Here is a 19,827-nt window from a genome sequence, read left to right on the forward strand (position 1 = left end):
ATTTCATAATTGTTATCTATATATATAATCATATATCATTGTGGATAAGTAATAAACTCCGAACTTAATATAAAAGTTGTAAATAATTTTTATAAGGGTTATCATTTTTTTTTTTTTGAAGTCCAAGCTCGGAAACAATTTATTATTTTAACTGAAAAGGAATCTGATAAAAGTAAAGCGTTAAGTATAGCACATCACATAATAAATTTTATAAGTTAAAAAAATCTTAAATTATATAGATTTAAATGAACGCTGAAAATACAAATTGTTAATTAACTATAATAATATTTGAATAACATTTTATCATGTAAAAACGGATAAGTTAAACATAGAATATACAATTTAGTAGGTTTGTAAATACCTATACTTTAATTTATAGTTAACTACCAACATTGCCCTAGTTATTTCAAACATTCTAAAAAAGTATTACACGTGTACTAAGTTAAATTGTATTACTATAATAGTATACTGTATAACCAAATAAATGTATTATATTATATTATTATGTATTATATTATGGTTAGATAACATTCATAGGTTTATCAATCGTATTCTGCAGTATCATTTGCAATCAACCTATGAAATTTATTATCTTTTAAAAATATGAATAGGTAATATTTTAGTACTGACGTAGTCCAATATTAAATAACGATTTTTCTTTGAATATCAAAGATATAGGTACTTAAATATAATGTACTGTACTTGGTTCATACGAGTGTCCATATTAACAAATAATAATTAAATTATCAATGTCAACATAATAGACTTTACAAATACATACTTCAATGACTAACTTCAGCAATACAATGTTTCTCAAATCATACCACTTAATAACTCTAATATATATTTTATAATTATTCTAAAGCTAATAAATATTATCCTTGGTTATGATATAATAATGACATATATATTGTATTTTTATTTCGTAAGCAAATTTTCAACACTTGAAAAAATTTAATACCGTAGTATTAAAACTATAAAATACTTTATCCAATAATTCGTGCGTATATCTTTAACTCGAGCTAAGATCAATATTTTTAACAGAAAACATAATTTAAATACAAAATGTCAATTGTGAGTTATTATAGCACAAGTATAAATCGTTAGAAAAGGAAGGGACAAGAATCGAATTAAATGTCTTTTTTTCATTCAAAAATATTTACGATTATTATACAATCAAAATATTTAAGCCCCTCCCGAATCTAAATATAATATATTTATAATTTAGATTAACGGGTTTTATCCTCCAAAGATTTTTTTATTCTTAGACGTCAATGAACAGAAGTACAGTGGTGATAGAAGGTATTTATCCATTCGAGTATTGGTCTACAACAAAAAAATTAATAAAAAGATCATTATATATCACGGCCTTTATTTATAAATATATGTATGAGTGTGTATATAAATGGAGAAAGAGAGAAAAATGTCACTAAGGGTGGACAAGTATTTAATGGAAAATTATGTACTCGCGTTCATTATTTTAATCTCGATTACACCGATCATGATAAACGAAAAATAATTTACACTAGTACGATCTAACATAGTAGACGTAATTTCATCATTGGTACAGTCATTGGTTATAAACACTACTGCCTATTTTCCTACCACTAGCCTATTTACATAAACTATGAGTGTATTTATGACAATATTATAAAAACTATAAGTTGATGTACCAATAAATAGACCAAATACATTTATTTTCTTTTAAAAAAACTCGCAAAAATAATAGATACCTATTCAATAGCCCGATAAAGACATGGTGGATATTTTAGGTACTTATGACTCATCACACAAGGAAACACGCGTACAATATTTTAATATACCCTTTGTTCAATCATTATAACAATGTTAAAACAATTCGATCGAGGTCATCGATTCAGAACTGAAAGAAAAAAATAGCCCCTTTGAACACATCCTATTTCCACTTAGGTTTCCTTTAGTCTATATACTTAAGCATAGTCGAGAGTATCGATTTTGGTTTATTATTATTATTAGTAGTAATAGTAGTAGTAGTAGTAGTAGTAGTAGTATAGTAGGTACGTCACGCGTCATTTGTTTTCACCGTTCTACGACAGTCTACATATTATAATATAATTTATTCACTTTTAGATATAATTTTTTAATATACAGATCCTTTGATACAATTCGACAGTTAAAGTAACTCAGCTTGTTACGACAGTTATATAAAAAAATAAACTGTTTATGCAATTCGACTATCAGTCTAACAGTGTACATAATATATAATATAAAACATATAAAATATATTATTATACACATTGTAGTATTTTACGTTTATGATAATTTACCTAGAAAACCCTCCCGAATAATATACCATAGTATTTACAGTGATTCCCAAGTCCCAACCAATTAGTCGTGACCCAATGTTGGGTTTTTTGATATGTCGCGACTCACTGTGTTCGTAAACTAATAAGATATTTTGATTATTTACATGATGTATTATTTTGATTATGTACATAATAATAATTTTAGCCGTAAATTTATGAATGCTTAATATTTATGTTTTATTTTATAATATATCTCTACGTATAATAATAATGTGAAGGAATCTAACTAGTATTTTAGAATGTAGGAAAAAGATTTTATAATGGATATTATTATATTTTTAGTAACTTTTGTATTATTTTATTGCGGTAATGGAAAGTTTGTTATTTTATTGATAAATTTGTTAATGACCGTCGATACGGTATTGGTCGACTGTCCATACAATTGATCAGTATATCAAGATTGCGCGAGTAGGTACAAAGTTTTAATTAACGATTAGACACTCATTTAAATAATCAAATCTTATGTACTATGTTTTAATTTTTCGATAGATAAATTTATTACTCACGAAACCAAAGCCGGTGGCACTAGTCAATTAGTTCCGTCAGCCAGTTTAGTAAAAAAAAAAAAATTAATAACATTAAGTAATCGTAATTACAATGAGGATTTCAATAAATTTGGGTTTTGAAGTTATGAAATTAATAATAGTTCAAACATAATGCATTTTTTGTGCAAACAATTAAGGTAATGAAAGTTTAAAATTCTCCGAATTAAAAAGACATCTTGTTACCAAACAGATGCCCAAATGTAAAAAATAAACTTACAGAATATTTTAAACACTTAAATTTCCAATTTATAAATAATAAAAATACTATAAAAACCTATTATTACGCTAAATTTTCTGCTGCAAAGGCTTAATATTTATGAGCATATAGAATTTCTAAAAATAATAAACCACATAATATCGGTTAAAATCTTATTCTGTCCGCAATAATTGATATCTGTACAGAAATAATAGGAAAAGAAGCGTCAAATAAACTAAAAATAATACGAGTTTCAAGTAATAAGTATGAAATAATACTGTTCAAAAACACATTATAAATATTAGCGAAAACATAAAACAACAATTATTAAACAAATTAAACTCAAAACCCATATTTCTATTTTCTATTCAATTAGACGAAAGTACAATTCTGTGAAGGCAATGAAAAAAAACGTTAAATCACTTTTACTTCACTCGGAACTACATTGACTTTCTAGTGATAAATACCTATTCAGACAATTTCAACTCAGTTACGAAGTCTTAGAATTTCTCAATAATAAAAATTCCTGCTTGGAAAACTATTTTTGTGATAGTAAATGGTTAATAATGTTAGCATATTTAGTAGATAGTTTTACCACGTTTAATGATTTAAATTTGTCAATGCATGGTAAAAAATGGCGAAACAAATTTCAAAGTCAAAAAAATTGCTTCGTTCAAAAAAAAATTATTATTCACAAAACAAAAGTAGAAAAAGGTAATAATGATATATTTTTTGTACTCGGCGAGTTTCTAGAAGAAAATGAACTCAGTAAATATCAACTAATATTAAGGAGATTATTTTATTACATTTAAATCAAATATCAATTGCATTAAATAGTTCCAAAAGTCATTCGTGACGATTTTTCCAATGAATTGAAAACCCTTACACTGTTTCTATTGAAGAGTCGAACGCTTTTTGAAAGTCAAATTATCGAACTTTCTTATGATAAAACTTATGAAAATACATTTAAAAATGAAACGGTTGTAGATTTTTGGTATGCAGTATATATAGTGAGTCTCCAAAAGTTTCATTATAATTTATATGTGATAAAATAATAAACTATTTCTTTTTCCTACCACTTATTTATGTGAAAAAAGATTTCTACTGTGGCCAATTTGAAACAAAATTAAAGAAATAGATCAGATATTACACATGAATATTCATCAACTTATCTGAAATAGTACTCCAAAGCGAAATATTATACAGCAACATCCAAAAATAACCGTCACACTAAGTCTAAAATAAGCAATTATACAATTATTTTATTATCATTTTATACCAATTTTTTGTTATTTTTTATATTTTATTTTTATTTCAAATTTACTTGATATTTATCATTCAAATATAAAAATAAAATAATTTTTATATTAAATAAAATTATATTGTATTGATTATCGAGTATTGTTTTTTTTTTTTTTTTTTTTTTTTGAAGGGGGAAGTCGCATACCCAACAAACAATAAATTTGTGGATCACCATTAACAAAAAGGTTGAGAAACACTGCTGTAGTAGGTATGTCGTATATGGCGCCCATACGCAGCTCATAATCACATTATAAAAATTAACGCTCTACCCGCAAGGAAAGTTATCCGTAAATTATATCATAATATTAAATTACATATTATATATACATTACCAAAATAATATTTATATATAACACAATATGTACGCTTATTACGTATATAAAAATACATAATATTATTGAGTATAACTGCTGCCAAATAGTCTATGTTCATCTTTTCTACCAAACAATAAATTTTGAAAAGTCGTTTCGTGTATATTGTACTAGGCACATAAATCAATTTTAAATCTTATAATATTATACTTACTTATGTTACTGGCTTGAATGTTTGTTTACTATTGAATTAGATGTTTGACATTTAATTAGTTAAATTATTAATAAAATTAATAATTTTTTTTTTAAGATGCACCATCCAATACAAATGAAGCCTGCTGACAGTGAAAATCGAAGCGGTGAGTACCTTTATACACATTTAAAATCGTTTAAAACTTATGTTAAATTTGTCAATTTTTTTTTTTTACCTCGAGTTACATCAACTGTTCTTCATTACTTCGATACAAACACGAATTAAATTACTAGATCTGTAAAAATGTTGACGATTTCGAAAACATACTCGTTAAACATCATAATTATAATTCACCCTATCCGTATAAATGTATGATACTGAAAAACAATAATAATAGTGTGTTGGCATAGTATTGTCTATGTTAACATGGCGATCAAAAGCGTCCATACTTTCTGTCGTTTAAATTATTACCAAATGTATAGTAAGATGGTTCGCAAATCGCAAATTATGTTAAATGTTAAACGCAAATACTAAAAGTAAAATAACAACAAAAACCAAAATATATATATATATATATATATAAAATATACATACATAAAAGACATAGCAAGAATAATAATAATAAATGAATAACAAAGGTTGCTATAGCTGAGGAGTATAAAATACGATAGACTCCAGAAATAATTATTTCAACACGCGGTTTTAAAATTGAAATAAAATCATAGTCCGTCTTCTTCTTAGTCTTCTTATAGACGTGTACAATTCCCAAGCCCACGAAAACGCCTTTATTTTAAACGATAATTAATGTATCGTACCGTGAACCCGCGGGGCCGTCGTCGTCTCATCGGGGTCCGTTTTCGGAGATTTATGTTGTATCTATTATGCTAACTCGTACCGCTATGGTGGTCTTCAATGACTCGTCAACGCATATCGTTCGGACGGAATAATGAAGTCGTAAAACTTTGTAAATTTAAGTAGAAACCCTTTTTCCAATTGCACAAAAAATATTTTACATGACTTTTCACAAAATTATGGCTGACTGTTGCTATTATGATCTTCACGTAGAAAGAATGGAGACTTAAAAATTCAAACGTAACACTTCTCGTACTTATTAAAATATTCAGATTTGACAATATTATGGGGACCCAAAATAAACTAGCAGGACGTACATTTTTAAGTCATTTAATGTCATCTTTATAGTATACACTATATATGATCAATTTTAGTAAATTATACATAATAATAGTAATAAAAAAAAAAATAATCGAATTTCCACAACCTCTCGCCATTCCTAAAATTATCTAATCGCTATTTTGTATTAAAAATATAATATATTCTACATCATATTATATACATCTGTAGTTGTGACTTAATATAAAAAACGCGAAACTATTAACTTTTTTCGTCTCGTAGTGATTATGTTGATTATGAAAATGCATTGATAACGTAATAACAGTTGTCATCAATTCGGACGCTTTTTTAAAGCATCGACATTATTTATTTGGCAAATTGATTAACTAACCAAATTACTAAAACATCTACCATCAAATCCTTTTTAACTATAATGTGTGTTATTTATTTTTACCTTAAATTTGCGTCCTTATCTCGATTGAGTTGATCTGCATTGTACGACACTATTATACTAAATAATGAGCTGTAAATATAATTATTTCGTAGTACGCATGCATACACTATAATATTAATAAAGCTATATTATAATATGTACATTACTTCAAGAACCGTCCTGTATTATATAAATATATGTTACGGTAAATGATGTTATATCAGAAATTAACGTTATTCGCCGGTTATTAACGTTATTTACCTACGAATGTGGGAATTATCGTTATTTTCTAGTGAATAACGTTAATAACCGTATGATTTGGGAAATTTTGATCTGATTATAAAATAAAAGAGGTTATTGCGGAAGATTTAAAAAAATAACCAAAGAACCAATCATCAAAGAAGACAAAATCGGAAATTAAATCATAGAAATCGCAGAAAAAAAATTCGGAACTTGGTACTTAAATATTTTTTAATTATTTAACGATAAATTTCCGAATTTTAAATATAACAAAAATAAAACTAAAATATAAATATTTGAAAATTATTTTAAATATTTTTTTGATGATTGTCAAGAAAATATTTGTATTGTATGTAAAAATTCAAAAAAAAATTTAGAAAAACAAAGAGGAAATGATGAAATTTTCTAAAGAAAAGTTTCCTCAGCTTGAAATAGGCTTAACTGTATGTGTATTTATACCAAACGTTGATAGAGCTCGTGGTTCTATGCAAAATATACTATTAGTTGTCACTCAAGTTGAACATGATTTATACAAACTCTGTAAGTTAATTCTTAGTGAAAAAATATACTATTAAAATTAAAATTTGTTTTATTATTTTATAAATACGGAATATAGTTTTCTTAAATATTATTTCACATGCCAAAAATAGCTGTTTGCAAATAAAATCTATTAGACATGGACAATGTGATAAAATTAGCAGATGGTAGACAGTTGACACTGAGGGAAGTAGCTAGTAATAATTCGGTTGCGAGCCCTCGAAGGTACCAGCGTTGTCATTGCAAGACTAGTTGTATTAATAATAAGCATTGTGCTTACCTTGGGGCTGAAAAATTATGTTATATTAAATGTCATGGGAGTAAAACTTGTAAAAATAAATAAAAAATAATAATGCATTTATTCTATTTTTAAAAATATCTGGGTACTTACATAATTTTTCAAATTGTAGTATTTGAGATTCATGCGCTTATCTGATTTATAACATCAATTACCTGTGTATTTGGTCATTAACGTGATTATCCAGTTTATAACGATAATTACCTGTATATTTGGTAAATAACGTTAATAACCGGTGAATAACGTTAATTTCCATTTATCATCATTTACCGTAACATATATATAATTTACCCATTTTTTTTTCAATTATTATTATGAGTTATACGATGTTATATACAATAATTAAAATATTGTTTAAACAACGATTATACAAAACTATACATATTATTTTTTCTTACAACATTTAGGGAATTTAAAATTCTAAAACTATATTTGTTGGAAAATTTAAAAATTAAACAATTACAATTTAAACTTAACATCATTTGTTATTATAAATTTTTATTAATTTATAATATTTTAACATGATACTTTTCATTACCTTAGAACTAAATGTTTAAATAGAAAGTAGTTGCATGCACCTATAGGTTAATAAGATAATATGCTCAACTCAAACTCAAACGAATATTATTCAATATATATTTTCTAATGCACGTAATATCACACTGTCCAATTAAAAATTAAAAACAATAGCACTTCATTTAATTTTTAAAAAAATGATGCATTTCTAAAATGCGTGTTATTTAATATTAATATTTAAAATTATTAAAACATTTTTACATTTGCAATAAGTCCAATTTTATTTAGATCATTCAATAATAATTTATATACTCTTTTATATCGTAGACTCTATTAAAGATTTCCATAACTCACAAATTAAAAAAAAAATACCACCCTTCATTTAAAAACATTTAGTTAGGTACATCTTATATAAAAACAAAAATAGCTTGTAATTTATATTTCTGAATAATATCTGAACATGATATATATATATTTCCCTTTATATTAAATATCATAAATGACAATTATTTAATTTCTAAATTTAATATAGTATAATTTCAATAATAAGAAATTTTTAAAAATTTAAAAAAAACAATGCACATAATGAAGTATTCAGGGTTTATTATTTATTGTTTTTATTGTTATTTTTATTATTATTATTATTATTATTATCATTATTATTATTAATATTATTATTTTCATCATCATCGTAGTTTACAATACTTAAATACAACTTAGCTATATTATCATTTTCCACTTTTTCTAAATATATAACATGTTATATCCAATAATCAATACTCGCTGGCGCATTACAACAACACATACCACTTTACAAGATTGTAAATATTCATGATAATTATAATACTTTCAAACTTCAATATTCATAAAAAACAAAAAAACAAAAATGAAATACTAAACCTACTATAAAAATATTTGTATAAGTAATATCTTGACTGGCAAGTATAATAATTCAAATAATTGATTGTTGTAAATTATAATAATTTTAAATATTATGTTGATGATAATTAGGTGCATCAATTTTAGATACCATCTTTTCTTAAAAACTATTTTTATTAATTTTACCGAGTCTCGCTAACAATAATTTATTTAAAATCCATAATTTCGTTACATTGTAGTTTTACAACTTGGAATATTCGTGTAATTACAAACCCAATAACTAGATTCTATAAACCTTTATTAACTTATATAAGAAAGTCATGTCAATATTTAAATATCTATGTAATGTAATATAACATGTGTTAATGTTTCAAGTATCACCTATAATACAATATATTATAAAAATATAATTTACGTGAAATGATGTTCACTGCTTTTACTAGGAGGCAAATAATAAATTATTGTGAGTTGGATATTGATAGAATCATAATGATAATTATTATTTTATACTTTTGGTTCATTTTACTGTATATAGTAGACGTCAAACGCGCGACCGATGTCAAAGGGTTTAATTTGTTCAGTATTACAATTTACAAACCTTTCATTAAACAATTTTATAACTTTATTATTATTGTTTTTTTTTTTTCAGTAAAAATCAGCGAACAATTGTTAAAGGGGTCTATAATTGATAAGCATCCATTCTTGTATATTTAATAAAATCTCATAATCTATATAGTTTTCAAAAAAATAAAATATTTGTTTATTTTTTTCGGAAAGTTTTTGATTCCCCACTTGTTTAATTTGTTTGCAATTTAATTAGTTATTTTATTTTACTCGCCATCGTTGTCTCATCATTCGATTAAAGTGTATATCATCAACAAATAATACTTTAAGTTCCTCGAATCAAAATTTTTGAATTAACTGTTATCAACTATCGTACAACGGTTTTATATACTCAAGTCTGCAATTAAGGAATTATATTTTATTCGTTTTTTCAATAACTAATATGATGAAAATGTGAAATATATTTTGCAATAATGATAAATAATATAATAAACTGAATATAATTTTGAAAGAATTTTAACACAAATTTAATTTACCTATTTTATATTTCATACTGCTGTTTTAAAATAATTTGAATTCGAATCGAGTTATCCTCAATTAACTTGCACGATATAACACCTTAAATTTTAATTTATGGTAATATAGGGGCATTATTAACATTATGCTGTTAATAGTATAACATATTTTAATTTATGATTAATGTAATCAAATCATTTCAACTAAAATGAGTACAAGTATTATAATACATCATATCTACACGTCACATATTTCTTTTATAAGTGTTTTTGAAGCGAATTTTTTAACGCACAAAATTATTTTAAAAACGATAATGCTTATTGAAATAAAATATAAATAAATATCGAATAACTGAACCGTTTTAACTTTTTCGTTATAAAATAGAAAAATAAATTAACACAAACATTTGAAAAAAAATGTGAAAGTGATATTTTATAAATAGTGACACTTCCTGTATTCCGGTGTGTATAATTATTTCGTCGGCGAGCATAATAATAGATAATAAAATGAGTAATAGATAATATGATGGTGATGAATGGTGATGATGATAATAATAATAATACTAAAGCTACATATTTTTTTCCGTGCATAAAATATCGACCTAAAAATGGTTGATTTTAACTCCCGAAAGGTCGTTACACGGTTCGTTTGAACGTTATCGGATCCAATAACATGATATTATTATAATGTACGTATAATAATAACTATAAGTCTGTCGTACCATTACACATCGTATGAATCGTATGTATGTCGCTGGAATTATGGATCATAATATCCGAAGCTAAATTTAATTCTCTCGGTAATGGGGTTCTAAACTGTGGAAAAACGGGGCCAGCCCTACGGGACACACGCGCCCGTCGTGAATTTATTATCCGAGCATTATGGTTATAATGGTTTCGTATATTATACAAATATACGGCGCACGCGCACACACTCGCAAGCAGACGCGCGATCATCATTTTAATATAATACGTATAGTTTATACATACCTGATACCTACATAATGTATGATAATAATAATAATAATAATGATGATAACGTACCACGATATTATGTAAATGAGGCAATGTAAGGGATTCGGCGAAAAGCACGTTTCTAATAATAATATGTTACGATCAATTATCATCATAATACGTCTCGCGTCGCATGACGTTTCCGTCGTACGAATTAAATATTAACCCCTCTGAACCGGGGAATACACGTGTTGTCGGAAATACGAAACAAAAGAATTTTATACTTTACGTTTTCTCATTCACATTCGAGTTGAAACTTCCCCGATGATGATCCAACGTATGTTTATAATACCGACACACAGTTCTCTTTGACCCCCTATCCCCCCCTCATTACCACGGTCCACAACAATAAGTATAGCTTTGCTTTTGGTCGTGTTCCTATGACATTAGTAATATTTCCGTTTTCTGCTGTTTTTGTAGTCATTTAATCTACCAGCCAGAGCAAAGGTTATGTCTCTTTTTCCTTTAAAAGCCCGCGCGTGTATGTATGTGTATTATAAGTAGGAAATGTGTTTTTCCATTACTATTATTATTATTATTATTATTATTATTATCATCATAATTTAGAAGTAACATTGTTGTAGTAGTGTACAATAGTAGTAGTAGTAATATTAGGATTTGTAGTTGTAAGGAGAAACAAAACCTTTGTAGATAGTTATATTTCTTTTTTTTGTCTAAGAACGATTCGAACGAAAAGCAAAAACGCATTACTTACCCTCCTCTTATCATCGAAACCTTGTCCGTTGACTTTTTCTCTATGATAAATGACATACGATTTCATTATTATTCCTTATACCTACATTTATTTTGCTTTCCTTTATCGCAATATTAAAGACTCGTCATCTGCATATATACAACACAGTATTATAAATTATAATATATTATATATTATATAATATGGTATACACACACAAAAAAAAACATTCTGTTTTTATTGACATTACTCATTTATCTTTCCTGTCATCCCAAAAAATTTTCGTATTAAATTATTCTCTACACGGATATTAAATCCTTAGTTAAAATATTTGTATTTGCTTTTAGATACTCTTAACTACTCTTTCGAATAATATGCGAAGTATGCTGATCTATGCATTTAGGTTTTTTTTTTTTAAGTAACTCTTAAACAACTTTATAGCAAAACACATCAATTGTATAAATAATTTGTTAATTACCAAAAATTACAAGTCAATAAATAATCTGAGTTTATACATATATTTTTTTAGTCAAAATTATATTAGTTGTTCATCTATTTATAATGTATTTATAATTTATCATGATAAAGTAACATGATATAATGATGTATTTTCTATATGTGTTAAACTCCGCACACAAATAACATTTTGTTTAATTAATTGGTAAAATATATACCTATTATTTATAAATGTATAACAATGTAAGTTTGATAACTCTATGAAACGGCCCAATGCCACAACGATTGTGTATAAAATAAATGTAATCGTACATAAATACATTCATACCATGATATTTTTATATATATTTTTGCTGTCACATACTTCTCAATATCTTGGTTGGCATAGTTAACATAAAAGATATTATATATTGGTAAAAATAATATTTACAAATTTAACACAAAAACTATTTCATTCGTATTAATTCTTGTGTATGAATTGTACATTAAATATTAATAATAAATGTAATAATTTATTCAATTGGTATTATTATAACTAATATGGACTATTAAAGAATCGCGTAACTGTTTATAAAAAATGTTTTTATAACTTCACATAAATATATTATGCTATGTTTCTGTGGTATTCTACGGTCCATTTTAAAATTATATAAATTCAAAGGAATTTGGTACCCTTTTTAGTTCTTATAGTTAGTTTAAGCACAGATTAAATATTCATATGTATATTTAATCCATATGGTTTAAGTAAATTTCAGCATACAATAATTCGTATAAACGTATAAGTATTATTGTTTGTTTTTTATACTAATTACGCCGTAATGCTGAGATTAGATATTAAAAAAATTTTAAATTCTTAAAAACAAATTTTTGCGGTTGATTTAATATTGTACTTATCAATTAGTCTAAGGTTAAAAATATATACTTATTAAATACATTATTAATTACAAATCACTAAAGACAAATAAATGGCAACCAACGTGTATGTATTTAAAACAACTTAAAAGTTAAAGGTTTTTAAAGTCGAAACTAATCCGTCAACCATAATATAATTTATATATTGTCAGATAAACTAAATTAAATGAATATGATTCGAACGGGTAAATATTTAAAAAGACAATAGATATTGACGTGGACTGTATCACAGTAAACACCTCTAATAAAAATCACCCCTGATAATTATCATTTAAATATAGGTCAAATGATTATATTATTATTAATCGCCGGGAATCCTTCAGAAACATTTATCGCTTTTCTTGATATTTTTACCACCATGTTTTTTTTTTTTTTTTATAATAATTATTGTTTATTTTAACTAAAATTCAATAGAAAACCGTATAGCGTTCAATTTTAAGACTTCCGATGCTTACCAATATTTTCTTTCGTCATTTACTTAACACACGTGTGTATCAATTGAAAATTCTATAGATATAATCTTGGGTAATATATTTATAAGAGTCTAATATAAACTGGTAGGTTAAACTAAACTTCTAAAGCATTCATAATAACAAATAAAATCAGATAATAACATTTGAACTCAATGCGCGAACATTCCAATACTACGCATAAGTGATTTTAAATATACGTAGCTAGATATCATGTATAATAATATACAATATAAATAATCAAGAAATGTGTTGAATTTCCCACGTGCGTGTATTAATTTTTCATTCAATTGTGCTTATAAGATGGTATCTATAAAATACGGTATTGAAAAAAAAAAGAATAAACAAATATATAATTTAACTTTCTTTAAAAATTTCGAATCTTGAAAGGGGAAGGTGGAATACAAAAACTAGAACCCCTTCTACTTCTACCATGCTACTTTACATATGCCTTTTATTTTATGGTTACGTTTAGGCATATATTGTACATGCTGAATGTAACAAGCGTATTGACTTTGGTTGTCATTCGAAAAATTCTTGTTTCATTGTGTATTTTTGACTTGTATGGATCCATTGGATCCCAGGTGCGCTTGCACAAAAACTAACTGAAGTTGTGCCTTATAGGTATAACTGTATAAGTCAGTGGAGGGGTTAATTTTAAAATGTAAGAATATGTAAACCATTATTAATTATAATTCATAACTTATAAGTATTTTAAGTCTAACACTAAATCACTGGTTATAATATATTATAAATACATAAATAGGTTACAATATAATCATATTCGTATTTAGATGCTGATATCATTTTACTCAATTAACTATAAAAAAATGCAGAATTTTCGTATATTTAAAAAAAATTAAAATAACTTGTAGTAGTGTTTTAATGCATGTAACAATATATTGTTTATTAAAAACTGTTTCTTTTATCATGTTATAAGAATTAATAAGTGTAAATACGTACATCATTATATCCGTTGCCTCTTTAAAATTTCTCGATGACTTAGTACGACGTTTATAGTGATAAATAATGTTTATAATAAAATGATTATTGATTATTACAATAATTTTGTATAGATAGTACTCTTTGCGTCCAATTATTATCTAAGTAGTTAATGTACTCGTATACGTATAATGCACACGCTGACATTGTATATTTATTGCAAAACATATGTTAATTAATATGGTTTTTGATACCTATGGTCTTTAAATCAAGAATAAGATGCATACTGCATATTATGTTTATTATTTTTGTGAATGAACATACTTGTAAGTAATCATTCTTGCCGAATGCGCTCTTGTGTTTTAATAATAATAGTTTCATTGTGTCAATTGCTATAGTTAAAATCCAGCTAGTGGTCCCTTTTATAATGATTGTTAGTCTGTTCAGTAAACTATAGTTTAACAGTATACTGTTTCATTTATTTTGCCATATAATTTTGAATAAACTTTATTCTTTTAAATTGTTTTAACTCAAATCGTAGTAACTCGGCTATATATTTGTAATGCTGTTAAAATTAGTTATAAAAATGAAAACAAAAATTACTGAGATAAAAGTGACATGATAAACAATGAAAATTACTAAAATTAAAATATGTGTAAAAGTTAGCTTTCAGTAAAACTTATTTAATTTATAACTTATAGCTGAAGTGAGCTAAAAAATGTATATTTAATAACAGAAAAAAATGTTGAAATATTATAGGATAATATATCTGCTGTGTAAGAAATATAATATACGTTATATTCTTAATAAGATAATTATTATCACCAGAAATAGCGTCATAAGTTGTAACGTACGTTGCAGATTAATTTTTTTCGATAGTTTTTCATCGATAATTATCTGATATAATAATAAATTACCATTAACTAAACGCAATTTATGTACTTCATACTGACGAAATTTGAAGTAACCATACACAACTTAATGCAACACAATACTCAAACAATTTATCAAACCTAATAATATATACTTACTATAAATTGAAAAATATGAAACAACGTTGTTAATGTAATAAGCAAAAGAAAACTAATAGAAACATACCTATCGCACAAAAAAGACACTATAATACAAGTTACCTACTGTATTTTATTTTCATTTGTTAGATATAACGCGGTGAAATATTTTGAAAATCCCAGACTTCAATAACATCTTTCCGTTGTGACAATAATGAATAGACATTTTTCGACAACTCTTTTTTTCCAATACACTGCACCACAATAACTACACATCGTATACCTTTGTCATCTTTGCTACAAATTCTCTTTCGAAACTTTTATATTTGTAATATTTTATTTTTTAGATATATTTATTATGTTCTCCGTAATACAATGTATGAATTCGATTGTTATTTACTCGCATGCCGATCGTTGGTTTCGGTTTATTATGTTTATAAATAGAAAATAATACTTTAAATTACATTTTCAATCTTTGCAATAGAAAAATAAAAAATACCCAATATTCTAATTAAAATATATACAGAATGCCTCACGATGATTATGGGATAGGTAACATATTATTATACAGTTTGACCGCTCTAATGGTAATATATTATAGTCGTGATGATGAGCACCCGGTGGGCAATATTATACACCTAAAATGTCTGCAACAGACTTCTGAAATTTATTTTAAAAATAAACGTCATACTTTTTTTTCTCCCATTCTATATTTTATGCATACCTACATAAATAAAGAGTGTATTTTTTCAGTAAGTAAAATACTTGTAAAAAGATGAGCGCTCGGTACAAGTACAATAAATTGCATCCGTGACCCATGTCGGTTGGATGGCCTATATTTATATACTGTACTATTCCTCAAATCTCATCTTGCAGTGATAACGGGACCATGGGGATGAGTTTGCGACGGTAATGGCCTACGACCGGCGGTCTAAATGACGTCGCTATATTGACAAGTGCATTTAGACTTTAAAGGCATTTGACGCGCTTGTGTTCGCGCCGGCTGACTATAACGACGGCAGACTAATAGCTTTCGTGTCGTGTCAAAATATCAACAATCTAATTTAGAGATTTAAAAACTAAAAGCGGCTACATTTGTTTACCGTCATCTGGACAAAATGTAAAAGAACATATTTGTATTATTATGTACTACTAGTTGTAGTGGTTTGTGGTAGTGAAATATTTTATTTAATTTTTGCAGTCAAAGAGAACGAAAATTAACGCAGCAGTGCAGCACTGCAGTAATATTAATAGGTTTTTATGCGTTACCAATGATCATTGATTAAATAATATTCTAATATTTACTGTTAACACGTGTAGCTTATATCTAAAATCCGTTTAAAAAATTTGCGTGAAAGTTATAAGGACATAAATAAATAATAAAACTAATATTGACGTATTTGTTAAAAATGATATCATAAAATTTCATTCATTGCTATTTTTAATATTATTTTTTTGTTTTACAAATATAAAGTGTTCCTGACAAGGTCATCTAACTTATTGATACCCTTATAATATTTTTAGCATATTACAATTGATAATGTATAATTATTTACAATTATTTACAACAAATTACCGCCGTTAGCGGTTATAATTTATAGGTATTTATTTTTATATTTTTTTACGCAGTCTTTCCCAAACACGCCTGACCGATCGAATTTCATTAAAATGAATTTCGAATATTTATAATAATCATGTGATATTGATATCGTCGCTTCGTTTCCGCTCGTCTGTCAGTGTGGTATGCATAACATAATATGTATATAGTTATTATTATCTCATATTTAATATATCTGCCTCCCATGGTGTACAAGCGGGTAGACTTTGCCAAGAGTTCGAAACACGGAACACTATTATCGTGTCGCCATTTTGTGAAACGCGGGGTGGACGCATAATATTTTTTCAATCTGATTCTACAATGGACATTTTTTTCCCTATTTCGGTTTACCTCAATTTAATCAAATAACAATATCATCTAGATGTAGATGTGTGTGATAATAATCGAATGTAAAGATTTCTATTGGATAAATAGGATATTATTTTATACGGAGCACCTTAGCAGTTGGGTCCTGTAGAAAAAGCGAATTGCGTCCAATCATAATGGACAAGCAATAGGTACTTGTCCAAAAAGTAGTACTAGTTTGAGAGATACATTACCTACGTAATATTATATACTACGATAAACAAAGATGGATTTTATTTTCTGAATAATTCATTATATCCAGGTCGAAGTGAAATAGCCAACGAAATCAAAATAAAAATTTAAATAAAAATAGAGTAGCACTATGGGGATTTGTAAAAAACTTATCGAAAAAATACAAATCTAATTTTTGACCGACGTAATGTTAAATTGATTAATGATTCTATAATTTTTATTATATATTTATTTTATTATATATAATTACATTTATTGGCTTTTGATTAGATACAAATTTAGTGTATATTTGTTTATTTTATTACATAATTTATATCATTTTTTCTGAGATTTTTTGGGATGCAATATTCGTGTATACCTAATTTACGGGACTCAAATGCTCCCATTTTATACACCTTTGCTGCGTGTCGCGCCCACCAATATATACCCACTTGCACGTACAATGTATTAAATATCAATATTATGCTGGGTCCTCCCTCGAATCAGGCTTAGAAACTAACAGGAAATTGATTACATTTTTATTTAGTAAAATATAGTATAATGTTATGTAATAAAAACAAAAACGTTATTGTACTAAGTAGCAACTTATTGGCAAGTGACCGAATCCTAAACATTTAATATAATATTATTATAGTTTATACATCATACTGATCAATAAAATTAAATTTAATATATTCTCACTGCAATAATTGCCTTACCAGTTTCATGCAATTTGCATATAATTGTTAATATCCGCGTATTATAACCATAATTAATTAATAGACCGTTCAAACCAATTTGACTATTATTGTGATAATAATTTGGTGAAATTAATGTAAACGCAGTTCTCGTCACAATAACAATATCAAAAAAAAAAAAATAAATAAATATTTATAATAATTGATAAAACTTGTAAATCATATTTTCATTTACTTTTTTTGACCTACTACTCGAGAATTTTAAGTGTAACGTATCATTTTTTTATGGTTACTAACGAGCGTAGAAAAAAAATTAATACTCGTTACAATGAATCGGTAAAGTGTCATTGAAAAGGTGTATAAACGTAGGCTGATACCGAATTGGTTCCCGTTAGAAAAAGGTATTTTATTAAGGTAAGCCGAATTGGTTCCCGTTCAAAAAGGTATTTTATTAAGTTGAACCGAATTGGTTCCGGTTTAATTACGCACATTTTCCTTCTCACTTTTACAGGCTTAGGACTGTCAACTAAAAAATAAGCTTGGTTAAAAATGTTCGTTAATGTGTGTTTTAAGAAAAATGATATAATATATACAATTTTAAATTGTTGATTTGGAATCAACTATAGTCATCACTAATATGTGTAGGTACAAAATATTAAAATAAAAATAAATAATAGTAATTATAACAAAAGTAATTTCATAATATTTAAATAAATGGATTTTTTATGTATCTTTACCTTTAGTTTTTAGTGTATAAGTATAAAAATGACACTTAAAACTTGGCCCGCGAATTTTTTTTGAAAAAATATTTTCTAACTGCTATAGACTATAGAGTGTAGCCGTGTAGGTATATTTATATTTTATACTATCTAATTTATATTTTGTACAAATTATTAAAAATTAAAAATTACCTGTATATAAACGGGAACCAATTCGGCTCAACCTAATAAAATACCTTTTTTAAACGGGAATCAATTCAGCTCTACTTAATAAAATACCTTTTTCAAACGGAAACCAATTCGGCCAAACGGGAACCAATTCGGTTACTCCCTAAACGTAGTCCTTATGGGTTTATAAAATATTTCGCGTCACTTCGGGGTTTGTAATTTTTATAATACACGTTTTATTGGGAATTTACGAGACGACGTTCAAAATCCTAAAGTCAAGTCATTAAAAAGTGTATATTATAATTAATAATAATATTACTAAATTCTTATACCTTATTGAATGACAATATTATCTTCAGTATTAAAACACAATGTAACCAGTTGCAGTGTTACATTTAAATTGTGGTTCATTGTTATTGAGAACAAATATCGATTTTAAATTTTCTGCGAATCCTCTATTCTTTCATGTTACCTAAAGCAATAATATTATAATATATTTATTAATATTTATGTTGTTACAGCAATTATTAAGAGTATAAATTGTCTGTAGGAAAATTGGCGAAATGTCTCATATTTATTAATATTTATTAGTTATTTTACGTAAT

At 26.1% G+C, this 19,827-nt stretch overlaps 1 protein-coding gene across 10 annotated transcripts in view; it reads left to right on the forward strand.

Annotated features, from left to right (window-relative positions):
- The window catches only part of LOC112597662 (CUGBP Elav-like family member 1), a 174,744-nt gene that overhangs the window by 110,855 nt on the left and 44,062 nt on the right, over positions 1–19,827 (forward strand). For all 10 annotated transcript variants that reach the window (XM_025343797.1, XM_025343806.1, XM_025343801.1 and 7 more), the window contains one exon: positions 5,010–5,058. In XM_025343797.1, the coding sequence (XP_025199582.1) occupies positions 5,010–5,058 (49 nt within the window). The remainder of the gene's footprint in view (positions 1–5,009; positions 5,059–19,827) is intronic.

The sequence above is a fragment of the Melanaphis sacchari genome, unplaced genomic scaffold, assembly GCF_002803265.2.
Source record: "Melanaphis sacchari strain LSU unplaced genomic scaffold, SCAv2.0 Contig43_pilon_pilon, whole genome shotgun sequence".
NCBI classification, from domain to species: Eukaryota; Metazoa; Arthropoda; class Insecta; order Hemiptera; family Aphididae; genus Melanaphis; species Melanaphis sacchari.